Genomic DNA, 13,358 nt, shown 5'->3' with positions numbered 1-13,358 from the left:
GATTTAGGCATTACCACGACAAAAGTGTGGTCGAAATTTTAACAAATTGGTGATTCAATGGTGCATTTTACACATGTACGTACAATTCAGTCGGTATAATTTTATCATCAGCACATGTACTAAGCACTTATGAATATGATTATGACTTCTCGAGGTTGTTTTATTGAAACAAAGACGACCATCTTTATCTTTATTTTCCATGACAACCATTTAACAACAAATTTTAGATCAATACAGACAACTAAAAAGTCTTCAGGCAAATTTGAGATTTATACACTCTGTGTGTTTTTTTTTTCGGAGAAAAAATAATCATTCTTATCCCAGACGATATTTTGTTATTTTTTCATTATTTATAAACTAATACGATATATAGATAATAAGGTTTATATCCTCCACTTTATACTACATGTACATGTAGTAACCATATATGCAAGGCCATAAAAGCGACGTTCAATCACAGCTTCAAGACAATAATTTAAAGCAATATGAGCTGCATTTTTCAGAATTCTATTTTGCTGGTAAACTGTTTTATTATGATTAATCTGTATGTAATCTAAACCCTTATGATCAATAAAACCAAAATAAAGTTTAAAAATGTTTCAGAAGAAATATTTCTGTACAACCGAATATACAGTATTATATAAGAAATCATTATTGTACAGGACGACAATAATTCAATTTTGCTTCAATCAAAGCGTATTAAAAGTTCTTTCATAGCAAATATTAACAACAGAAGTTTATAAATTTTCTATTTTTCTGTCGTCGAAATAGTTAATTACAGATTTGCAACATTTTTTTTCCCGATGTCTAACATGCAGCTCATATTGCTTTAAATTACTGAGAAGAAAATGATACTTCGACCTTTGTTACCTTTGAGCTAGAGTTTTGACATTTGATTTCTAATTATCTTTAATCCTTGTTCAATGTCTTCGTGGAAATATTTCTAACTTTCCTTTTAAAAAAAAATGCATACGGAATTCATGAGAACATGTAATAAGCTTTAACATGCTACCTAGATTTCCTGATTTAGAAATAATTTTAAAAAACCAATTGATGTTTTTGCTGTTGTTATTTCACGCTTGAATATGGATAATATCTCCCGTAAGAATATTTTTAAAATGCGCATAGAAAACACACTCTTTACTAAAAAGGAAAAAAAATGTTGATTACATTTTTAAATGAAAATATCTGAACTACAGAAAATAGACCAACTTTAAAAGTCTCACACGAAAGAAAACAGCAAATCATTATGATCGGTAAAAACAGCCCCCCCCCCTTCCAAATTCATTTCATCGTATATAATATGCTTGTTTTTTATATTACTTACGTTTGTTGTTCCTGCATTCGGCAGAGTTTACGACAAGCAAAATCTTCGGAAATCGGTCATGGTCATATTCCAGCAGATTATCTTGTGACTTTCACGGACATTTATCACACAAGATCTAGCTTCTATATTGAATAATTTTCTTAAAATCTTACCTTGTTATTTTATGCACGAATTAAGATTTACATCTGTCCTGTTTTCAAGGTATTTCGTTTGACAACGTGGCCATGTTTTTATCTCTCTATCCAATGTAAGTGAAGCGGAACAATATTTTCGCCTGTTATGTCACGGACATATGATCACGTTTGATCATCGGGTGTTGTGACAGCTTTTTCTACTAAAATTTTAAACAGAATACTGTAATAGCACATTATGACATTTAAAAAAATATAAAACAGACTAAGTGTTTTTATATTTTCAGGAAGTTGGTTATAAATGGTGAATTTCACAATAACAGACTAATCATTGTTTAATCTAATAGGATATCTCATCCTCTTCGTGTACTAGTGGACGGACACGTAAAATGCACAGACGCGGTTTATTGAATAGATGCATCCGGGGGGAGGGGGGGGGGGGGGGGCATTGAATGTTCCACCCGTTGCCCCTCCTCTTTTTGTTGCCGCAAAGTCAGATATGGGTAATGTTTGAGAATTTTGGTACTTAAAGAAGTTGGACCCCCCCCCTCCTCTCGGAGCCACACCAAAAAGAAAAAGATTTTCGAATTTAGACAATTTTTGGGGGGAGGGGGTGTCAAATTTTTTTTTCAAGTAAGTTAATTTTTTCCCCGCCCTTCCTTCCCTTAATAACGATGCTACACCGATCACTGTCAATTGGTTATTAGTAAATTATACCATATAATATTAGTCAATTAATGTATTAATTTGGTTACGGACACTACAAAAATTTTCAAAAAAGAAAACAACTAAAACAAGAGGCCCAGTGGCCACATAGCTCACATGAGCAAATCGGCTAGGAAAAAGCACAAATCTTTTTAACTGAAAAGTTTACTGGGGAGGGGGGGGGCTTGAATTTTAATACTACTTGAGAATGCCTTCATATTAATACAGCATATGGCTTTTCTTTTCTTGATAAAAAGATTTTTTAAAAACATTTTCTTCCTATATATAACTTCATAATAATTTGAATTTGATTCCCCATTGTTTCCCTCCCTATCCCAAAGGGCCATGATTTGAATAATTTAAATCTTCAATACATGAGGTGGCTTACATATCAATATGACTAAACAAAGCTTTTCTGTTCTTGGGATTTTTCCCTTTCATTGGCTTTATTTTTCTACAATACCCGAAAATGTTTCCATATAAATATAGCTGCAGATCTGTAGCTCTCCGAAAAAAATTATTGATAGATCTCCGGTTTATCAATATATATATTTTCGGAGAGCTACAGATCTGCAGCTAATATAAATACTACTATCACTAATGGCTTTGCTATTCTTGAGAAGGAGATTTTTTAAAAATGTATTTTAATGTAAAACTTGGATCCCCAATTGCGACCACACCCAATCCCTGGGGGTTATGATTTGAACAAACTTGAATCTACACTACATGAGGATGATTCCATATAAATATCACTAATCATGGCTTTGAAGTACTTGGGAAGACGATTTTAAAATATTTCCCTATATACTCCTAGGTAAAACTTTGATCAGCCATTTTGGGCCCACCCTACCCCCGGGGGTCATGATTTGAACAAATTTGAATCTACACTACCTGAGGATGATTCCACATGAGTTTCATCTTTCCTGGCCCAGTGGTTCTTGAGAAGAAGATTTTTAAAGATTTTTCCTATATATTCCTATGTAAAACTTTGATCGGCCATTGTAGCCCCACCCTATCCTCATGGGTCATGATTTGAACAAACTTGAATCTACACTACCTGAGGATGATTCCACATGAGTTTCATCTTTCCTGACCCAGTGGTTCTTGAGAAAAAGATTTTTAAAGATTTTTCCTATATACTCTTATGTAAAACTTTGATCGGCCATTGTGGCCCCACCCTACTCCCGGGGGTCATCATTTGAAGAAACTTGAATTTACACTACCTGAGGATGCTCCCATATGAGTTTCATCTTTCTTGGCCTAGTGGTTTTTGAGGAGAAGATTTTTTAAAAGTGCCATTAATTTTTCACTAATTCATAATTATCTCCCCTTGGAAGAGGGTGTGGCCCTTCATTTGAACAAACTTGAATTCCCTTTACCTAAGGATATTTTGTGGCAAGTTTGGTTAAAATTGGCCCAGTGGTTCTTGAGAAGAAGAGGACGACGACGACAACGACGACAACAGACAACGGACAAATTTTGATCAGAAAAGCTCACTTGAGCCTTCGGCTTAGGTGAGCTAATTACACCAATTTCAGATAAAGAATTGTATACTTAACTGTTTGAAGAAAAATAGAATGCTTCACAGAATAAAATAAATAAATGAAAAAAATATTAGTGAACTTTTTTCTTCAAGGTTTGACTTTTCTACTTGCACATAACACCTGTATAAAGTTACAGATGTATATATTTATTCAAAGTTATTGGTTATGGTATGCTTTTATCAGATGAAGTTGAGATCTGAAGAATAAAAAAATCGTGAGAAACTGAAACGAGGAAAAAAATGCTGAAAAAGGTTAGGAAAAGGGCTGAAAAACAAAAACTTCATCCTCAAGCCTGTGAAAAATTAAAGTATTGTGTAGTGTCCGTAACACTTAGATTTGGTTAATTGACTTCGTTGATCAGTGTACCTACATTCTAAATAGTTTCATTTTTAATGAATTAGATAACTTTTCTTCTGCACTTCAGTTATATGATAGTTATGTGAAAAAAGGAAGTTTCTGGAGTGTTTTAAATAATGTAGATGTTTCTTGGTTTTGCATGCTGATTAGTTTTTTGGACCCCTAATATGCATTTAAATTTGAGTTTTCTGTAACTTACCATCTTTGATGGCCAACACCAATGATTTTTTAGCTGAACTCACTAATTCACTAAACTCACTAATTCTAAGAAGGTCAAAAATTGCTAAGTGAAGGCCAGAGTAAACAATGTTGTTTCATACAAGTTTGACAAACTGATGGGAGACTTATTATGTGATTAATCAAAGATCGTGTAATTGGTGAATGAGCGCCTTTTGTGGGGTTTATCATCAGCTTGTAAAAAAACAAAGCTCCAATGTGAATTTCACAAAACCGTTTATAATGTTTCAGATCCTTTAGATACTCTACTTTTTAGAAAAAATATTTTTTGGGCAAAATAAAGACATTAATTTTTTACCCCAAAGTGCAACCTTACTGTTCCCTTTATTGTGTTTCACCCGCAATCGCAACTTCTCGGGCCTTTCCGACTAGCGGAAAAATGACCTCGAATGTATATGGTAGACGCCATTACAACCCTCTCTTTTCACGATCTTTGAAATAAATGCATGGAGTCCTTTTGTCTGTGGAATATGGGGTTTAAATTTATTCAATGTAATGATATTACTTAAAACATACTATAGAGGGGATTTCTAACTCAGTCTATCCTATATTTGAATAAACAGGAAATGTATAAATTTTTAACATCCGGTGATGTTAATGCATTCGAGGTTGTTTTTCCGACCTCTGACGGAAAGACCCGAGATGATGCGACTGGTTTCACCCGCTATGTATGGTGTTATCAGAAAAATTGGACAATTCAACCTCCCTGTAGAATGTCAACTTGATTTGTTCGATAAAAAGGTTTTACCAGTGTTACTCTATGGTGAAATCTGGGGTTTTGAAAACCTAGATATTATTGAACGTGTTCATTAAAAATTTTTGAATCATATTCTGTACTTGAAAAGTAGTACCCCGGATTATATGGTTTATGGTGAAACAGGACGTCTCCCACTATCTGTCCTTGTTTATTCAAGAATAGTCTCATACTGGTGTAAATTATTGAATAGCACAGATAAGAAAATTTCATGTATATTATATCAATATCTAATAGCTAACTCACAATCTGAAATTGTTAATCATTCTTGGATTGACCGTATTCATCGTATTTTTGACTCATGTGGACTATCTCGTATTTGGAATGAACAGTTTTATCATAATTCTAATCAAGAATGGGTAACTACTGTTCGCTGTTGTTAAACAAAGATTACAGGATCAATTTATACAAAAATGGCATTCTGATATTAATAGTTCTTTTAAAGGTTTTTATATAAAAATTTTAAAACAAATTTTGAGTGTGAAAATTATTTAAGTATTTTGCCATTAAGATTAGAAAAATACTTGCCTAATGCCGTACTACATGTACTAATCACCGTCTACCAGTTGAGCTGGGAAGATGAACATGTATACCATTAAATGAAAGATTATGTACACTTTGTAATGCTAAACATGTTGCTGATGAATTCCATTTTTTACTTGGATGTACTGCACTGTCAAACATCCGGAAAAAGTATATTAATGAATACTACTTTACTAGACCAAATATTCTTAAATTTTCTCAACTAATGACAAAACAAGATGCCATCTCGCTTAAAAAACTCTGTATGTTTATATTAAAAATATATATGATTTAGTCTGTCCCCCATAATTTTTCCACTCAATTATTTCATTATTACATGTATCATACGTGTTTTTTCTCTCCTTTTTTCATTTTCATTTTTTCTTTTTCTCTCATTTCATTTACTTATTATGTATATCATATATTTATACCTCTGACCTGATGTAAATATTTTTCATTGTCCCCATGTACCATGTATTTTAAATGGTTTTGAGTGAATAAATGAACTTGAAATTTATTAGAAAGCCAAACAAACCGATACTTTATATTACAGGTAAAACTGACCAAGCATCTTACATATTTTCTACAAATATAATACACATAAGGGGCCTCCCAGTACTAAACTAGAGGTACTGTGAGCGATGAGCTCACTAAATGATACCCCCCGCCTCCCATATGGTTTTAACTGGTGAAAAAGTCCATGTTTTCCTGTGGCCGGGAAACCCAAAATATGTGTCGGATCAAAAAGTAAAATAGGAGGTGCACAATGGCAATATGTAATAAAGATTCTGTAAAAGTTTCATCAAATTTCATTCAGTGGTATGAGAGAAGTTGCGGATAAGAGATGGGTACTTTAAAGCGTAACAGACGGACGGACGGACGGACAGACGGACGGACGTACAGACGGAAATACCGATTACTATATACCCTCCTGCTTTTCAAGCGGGGGGTATAATGATAAAGAAAAAAGGCGTCTAAAAATTCTGCAACAGATGGTTATATTATTGATCATATGCGACTCATTCTTAAATCGTATTTATACTTTCATATATGTTTTTTTCCCCAATTTTACTATGGTCCTTAATATCGGGTGGGTCAGACAGACGGAAGTGGTCACCTTTACAAGTGGATAAGGTCCCTTAGTTTTCCACCATTAGACTTAAAATTGTTTCCAAATACATGAGCTAGTTACAAAACCAAAGCAATCGTTTATTTTATTGTTTGTTTTATACTTTTTGTGGAAACTTTGGAAGTGTACGCATCATTACCGCTACATTTTCAAAATTTTCATTATCGCTACATACTAGTAGTCATTACCGCTACAAACTAGAGGTACTGTGAGCGATGAGCTCACTAAATGATACCCCCCGCTTCCCATATGGTTATAACAGGTGAAAAAGTCCATGTTTTCCTGTGGCCGGGAAACCCAAAATATGTGTTGGATCAAAAAGTAAAATAGGAGGTGTACAATGTCACTTTGTAACAAAGATTCTGTGAAAGTTTCTTCACATCTAATTCAGTGGTATGAGAGGAGATACGGATAAGAGATGGGTACACCAAAGCGTAACAGACGGACGGACAGACAGACGGACGGACGTACAGACGGACGGACGGACGGAATTAACGATTACTATATACCCTCCCGCTTTTCAAGCGGGGGGTATAAAAAGGATACATTACCGCTACATTGCCTCTTTTGTTGACCATGCGTGTACAGATTGATTTAAAGTTCAACATATGCATGCATAAGACCTGTTTACCCTTTGCATAGTTATGTTCAAATCTCCGATCTACTCCACACTTTTGAGTTTTACTTACTAGTATACGAAATATACATCCATCGATAACTAATCCTGCATTGCCGTGATTTTTCAAAACTTCTAAATAGTAGCCATGACGTGTGACGCGTAAAATACTCATTTTTATTAGAATTCAGAACCAGATTGTACTTCGCTACATGGTGAGTGAATTATGTTGAATGGAACTCATATTCCGGACCATTGCTGGCTGATTCGTTATGTAGTTGTTTTCGGCAATAATCTTGATAAAATGTAGCGCTAATGATCGCCCAAAAACTTGAAAAAAAATGTAGTGGTAATGCGGTGAAATTTTTGGTAATGTAGCGGTAATGTTGAAACCCCCCACCCCCACCCCATTGGACAAATCTACTACACATAACTTTATGATTATTAGACAGACACATAACATTTACAACAAGTTTTTTTTTTAATTTTTCGAAGAAAAATATTTACAGGGGTTTTTCTTTCCAGAAAAAGGGTACATGTACCATAGAGCAAAGCAAAGGTAGTACAAACGTATCGTATATGATGATATCATTTTTCTTATTATGTACAAAAGACATTATGTACAAAAGACATGAACGTTCTGTTTATGACAAAAGTCACTGAATCTTGAACAGAAGTAAGCGTACATAGATGACTGAAGTGTCATAAGATATGTTTCTTGCATGTCGCTGATCTGATCCGCTGAGGAGCAGTTGTTGTATCTAAATCTGTCATCATCCGTCTCCCTTGTCAGAAAATTTCCTTTAAAAAAACAACAAACTTTAGAGATAATTTCATAAAACAGTAATATCCAGAATTACATGTAGGTGTTTGCCTCTAAATGCACTCTCCTTCGTAATATGGTAATCAAGGAAGGAACCATAATTTTATAAATCACACAATGTATATATAAATTAAAGTTTATCTTTTAAAAAAAAATAGGTAAGCTAGCGCCGTGGCAATTTTTAAACACAAAAAGGAAGGTTCTTGATCATCTGGTTTATTTTGCTGAATTCTTTAATGTTTAACGAGGCTGGAGTCTGATAGTTAGAGTTACAGGAGGGCTGTTAATAACAACAATTATAAGGAACGTTTTGTTGTGGAAATAGTGAAAGAAAATGTTAGGAACACAAGGTTAGTAAAATTTTGAGATGACAGCTAGTATAAAACATGGAGAAATAAATCGAAAAACAATAAATACCAGTTTTTTCAATTGGTGGCACTGTAGCTTTCCGGTCTGTCAAAATATTTTTTTTCGGAGAGCAGCTAGCTGTCTATATATCTGTCTGTCCGCAAAAACATTAACCTTGCCCATAACTTTAGAGTGGGTGCAGCTATGGTTTTCATATTTTACAGGCATATCCTTGTGACAAGACCTTTCTTTGGGAACCACCAAATTTGACTTCTTGACCTTGACCTTGGAGTTTGACCCACTTTTCCCAAATTTGCTAATCTTTATCCCTAGTCATACTTTTGAACAATTGATACTGGGCCTTCCATATGTCACATGTATATTCTATGTGACAAGGTATTCCTTTAAGTACTAACAATTTTGACCTTTTGACCTTAAAGTTTGACCTACTTTTTAAAAAACTTTATCCCTGACTATAACTTTTGAGCAGTAAGCACTAGGGCTTTTGTATCACAGATGAATTTCTTGTGGTGACGAGATCCTCCTTGGATACCAATAATTTGGACATTTTGACCTTAGAGTTTGACCCACTTTAAAAAAAAACTTTTTACCTTGGCCATAAGTTTTGAACAGTAAGCATTAGGGCTTTCGTATTTCAAAGGTTTATTCCTTATGACAAGATCTCCCTTGGATACCATTAATTTTGACCTTGGGGGTTGACTTGCATTTGAGAAACTTAAGTCAAACATGAAGGTCAAGGAGTAAAAATCAGAGCATGCTCAGAAACATCTTGTCACATGTAATGCATATGTGAAATATGAAAGCCCTACTTCTCCTAAATCAAAAGTTATAAGGAAAGATAACATTTTTGAAGAGTATGTTAAACTTCAAGGTAAAGATCAAAGGGTCATGGTATATTTAGAAAGGCCTTGATACAGGTAATGTACATGTGAAATATGAAAGTACTCTCTCTTCTCATTCAAAAGTTATGACCAAGGTTTAAGTTTTTTATGACGGATGGACAGACTGAGAAACGAATGAGATTTAATGTCACCTCGCATTCGCGAAAGTGGAGGACATTTGACAGAGAGAGAAAGAGAGGGGGAGAAAGACAGGAAGACAGACACAAGCAGACATACAAGTACTGATGGCTCAGATGAGCTGTTGTGTATCAGCAAAATTAATGGAATTTAGATTTACACTTTCCATAAAATTCAGATCGATGCACAAACGAATTATTCTTATAAGCACGTATTTCATTTTTGGTACCTGTGCAGTTGGGCATAGTCCCATCCGGTGCCCATGTACCACTCGCTCCACAGACGTACCACTGGTGATGGCTGAATCTCACATCCAAACTGTACTCAGGCCCACAGAAGACGAGGCAAAACTCACCATAATCAGTTTTCCATCCATTACACACTTTTGCTCCATTTTGGGGAATATTTAGATCCTTGCAAGGATGAGCTAGGATATGATTAAAAAAGAAAAGATTTTTTCCACTATTTTTATTTTAAGTATCAGATAAGTAAAACAATTGCAGAATATCTAAAACAATAGAAAAAGTATATCTCGTGCAACTTACGTCGGACATTTACATTAAATAAACAGCTTGTTCGCAAACCATTTGAGGGTTTCAGAGCCACATACTGAACTGTATAATCTCCCCATGGAAATTTCCAGCTGTTTTCAGGATAATTAGTTGAAACAAATAAAGTCTTCCCAACGGGGTCATAAAAGTTGGGTGCTGTCCAGTTAATGAAAGTTTCAGGTGTTGAAGAAAAGACCATCTTGTTGTCAAGGCAACCACTCATCACTGGAGGCTGGATATCTGTTTGCAATTGCATGGTTAGTATGCCGTGTGTATAAAAATGAATACTGTAGTTAGAAAAATCCAAGAATACAATTAAGAATAGTTTACTAAACAGACCTGTTTCACAATTTTTCCCCGTGAAGCTTTTTGTACAGACACAGTTATAGCGATCCAAACCATCCACACAGGTTCCATTGTTTTGACAAGGGTTACTTGCACAGGAATTCACAACTATATGTGGTAATAGCGACCAATCTTTATTATTCTATTGCTCACAATTCATAAAGCAAAATTACATTCATTTATGAAACACACTGTGCGAATCTCGATAAAATTGACTTGCTTTTAAATTTAAATTATTATTTGTCTAACACGAACTTAAACATATAAGAATTTATTGTAGTTTACTTACATGCACACCGTGGTTTACGTCCACTCCAGATACTATTGATTTGACATCTCCTAGTTCTGGTTCCACCAGTCAAATTATAGTACTGATTGCAGTGATACGATAGTGTACTGCCGTAGGTATATGTGGATCCTGTCACATGTCCATTGCTTAGTTTACCTGGATCTCCACATGTTATTTCTATATTAAGGGGTTAAAATGCCAAGTGAAATCATGAATTATCTTTCAACTCAATAAATTAATTTAAATCAATTTAAATACCTACGGTTCTTACAACAACTCCCATACCATCCTGTGTGACAATTGCAGCCAAAATTAAGGCGGTGTGTTCCTTGGTAACAAAATGTGTTGCAGTCTCCCCTTTCACTCCCCATATCATAGCTTGCACAAGCAGAAAAGCTTCTGTTACAGATGTCATAGACCCATACGTTTCTGCTCCTGTATCTACTCCCCCCACCACATTCAGCACTGCATTCTGACCACCCTTCCCAAGGTAACCAACGACAACCACATTGGTCCCAGGTCGGAGCAATACCAGACTCTGATGAATCCATCAAATGTATCAAAATAAACATCACAATCATCATTTTGGTCTTTAGGTAAACTCACAGTATGTAAAACCTAACGTTCTCTTAAATATATATAGTTGGTTCTTATCTGACATGGAGTGTCAGGTGATTTTAATGTTAAAAAAAAGCTTATCTTTTAGAACGACGCTGAAGCCTTCATAAAACTCAGAACAAGATAACTGAACCTGTATTTTTATGGATTTGGATGAATCTTTCAATTATAAATAGGAACTACGCAAAATAGTGAAATAGGTGGCGTTGGGTGGACGGGGATTCAATTCTACATTGTAAATAGTGAATTTATGAGTGATTTTCACGTAGGCAGTGGCATAATTGTGCTTTTAGTTAAGCACTCTACAGTTAACTGTCATTTCAATTTTAAGGTTAAAATAAATTTATGATACCATTAGAACCAGTGATCACTTTGTTTATAATATCAGTATGCCAATATGGAACTGTTCTGTAGCAATAGTACCTTCTCCAGACTTTCCAGCAAATTTGAAAAATATATCGCATACTTGAAGCCGAGCATGCTAGTGAAAAGGACTAGTTTTCGAGAGCGCTAGCAATAAGGTTTTTCTTGTTCAAGCATATTCCAGAAATGCACCTGCAATCCATTCGTAAATTATCGTGCAAATGAAAGTCGTAAAATACTTATTTTAGAATTGTCGAAACATGAAAAATGACACTATTTATCGAGATATTCATGCATTCTGAAAGTGGGGTCTTTGAAAATTAAAATTTTCTCTCAATGCGTCAGTTGCTTATAGGAGCTGATTCAAAGCCTAAACTTATTGTTAAATCGGGTATAACAAATTGCTACGGAAGCCCATTTGAATTCGATATGATGATTTGAATTCGTTATTACGAATTTAATCTGTTGTAACAATGTTTTGAATTTGTTAAAATATATCAATACGACTTAAATAACGATTTGTCGAATTCGTTTTAACGAATTTAATTCGTTATAACAAATAAGAGACGTCGCTTTAACGAATTTAGTTCGTTATAACAAAATAACGAATTCAACAAATTTATTATAACAGATTAAATTCGTAATAACAATTCAAAGAGATTGTTATAACGAATTATATTCGACAATTTGTCATATCGAATTCAAATAAAAATTTTGTCCCCCGCGTGACGCAGTGGTTAGGCCAAAAACACCTAAAAAAAAAATAGGGTAGGTAGGTTGGGATTTCTTTTATTGTACAAAATGAATTCATAATACCTACCACTGATTTGCATGTGGCATTTAATGTACTAGTCAACATTGAGGTTCCGACAGTAATGAAAATCAAACCAATATATTTTTAAATAAAAAATATTATAAACACAAACTTATTTTATTTTTGGTAAATAGAAAGAAAACTTTGAGATGAACATCTTTTTTTTAAATCCATGATTGTAAATGAAATTACTAATTCTTGGTCTATTCAATTGTAAATTTTAATTCATGTGGAAAGATCCTCTGGTAGCGTAGATTAAAATTTGGTGAATTCAGGGGTAGGGTGGGGCCTCAATGGACGCTCAAAGTTTTACAAAGGAATAAAGAAGATGGGCGCATTTGGCGAGTAATCTGCAGGAATCATTTGTACGAAACATTTATGGTTTAAATGTCCATGATTTGGTTGGATAAACATAGCTGGTCAGATTTTTCAAGCACATCCATAGGGTTTTTTTCATTTAGTTTGAAAGACCGTGTGAAATTGTAACATTTATGTCCGTTTTTCCTTGGGGTACTGTAACATAATAATGTTTCACAAAAAATAAACACCTTAAATATTTAATGCATAGATGCATGATACATGTACATTATAGAATAGAAGATTAGATTCTGAATTGATTTCGCTCGAGAATCAAACTAAACCAAAATTTATCTAATTCAAAATTTTAATACATAAGGACATCAAATGAAACTGACAAAAAAAAAATGGTTGTTTGCATGAAAAAAAAAAAATTAACGCCCCATGCCAGGCTCGAACCAAAAAATTTTCGCTTCGAGTGCAGCGAACAGGTAGCCCAACTTACTGAGCTATCACCGCTACACGTATACTGATAATTTTAAAAGGAT

General features: G+C 34.3%; 1 protein-coding gene across 1 annotated transcript; it reads right to left on the bottom strand.

Moving 5' to 3' along the window:
* Positions 1–7,937: 7,937 nt before the first annotated feature.
* LOC134272194 (sushi, von Willebrand factor type A, EGF and pentraxin domain-containing protein 1-like) lies at positions 7,938–11,301 on the bottom strand. The gene is made up of 6 exons (XM_062754442.1): positions 10,981–11,301; positions 10,719–10,895; positions 10,424–10,537; positions 10,079–10,324; positions 9,763–9,960; positions 7,938–8,123 (listed from the first exon to the last, which is right to left on the bottom strand). Exons 1-6 carry the CDS (start codon positions 11,297–11,299, stop codon positions 7,939–7,941), a joined length of 1,239 nt encoding a protein of 412 aa, XP_062610426.1. The 5' UTR covers positions 11,300–11,301; the 3' UTR covers position 7,938.
* Positions 11,302–13,358: the final 2,057 nt, after the last annotated feature.

The sequence above is a fragment of the Saccostrea cucullata genome, unplaced genomic scaffold (genome assembly GCF_032062105.1).
Source record: "Saccostrea cucullata isolate Sc308-1 unplaced genomic scaffold, CSIRO_AGI_Scuc_v1 ctg8224, whole genome shotgun sequence".
Taxonomy (NCBI): Eukaryota; Metazoa; Mollusca; class Bivalvia; order Ostreida; family Ostreidae; genus Saccostrea; species Saccostrea cuccullata.
Note: the sequence above shows the minus strand (reverse complement) of the source record. Positions and strands in the feature narration are given on the sequence as shown.

Bases quoted from the DNA above. Each gene is read 5' to 3' on its own strand.
- LOC134272194 (XM_062754442.1), bottom strand. From the start codon at position 11,299: ATGATTGTGATGTTTATTTTGATACATTTGATGGATTCATCAGAGTCT. The intron at 10,896-10,980 runs GTAGGTATTTAA...CCCTTAATATAG, and splicing joins TGGGAGTTGTTGTAAGAACC to AAATAACATGTGGAGATCCA. The intron at 10,538-10,718 runs GTAAGTAAACTA...TACCACATATAG, and splicing joins ACGTAAACCACGGTGTGCAT to TTGTGAATTCCTGTGCAAGT.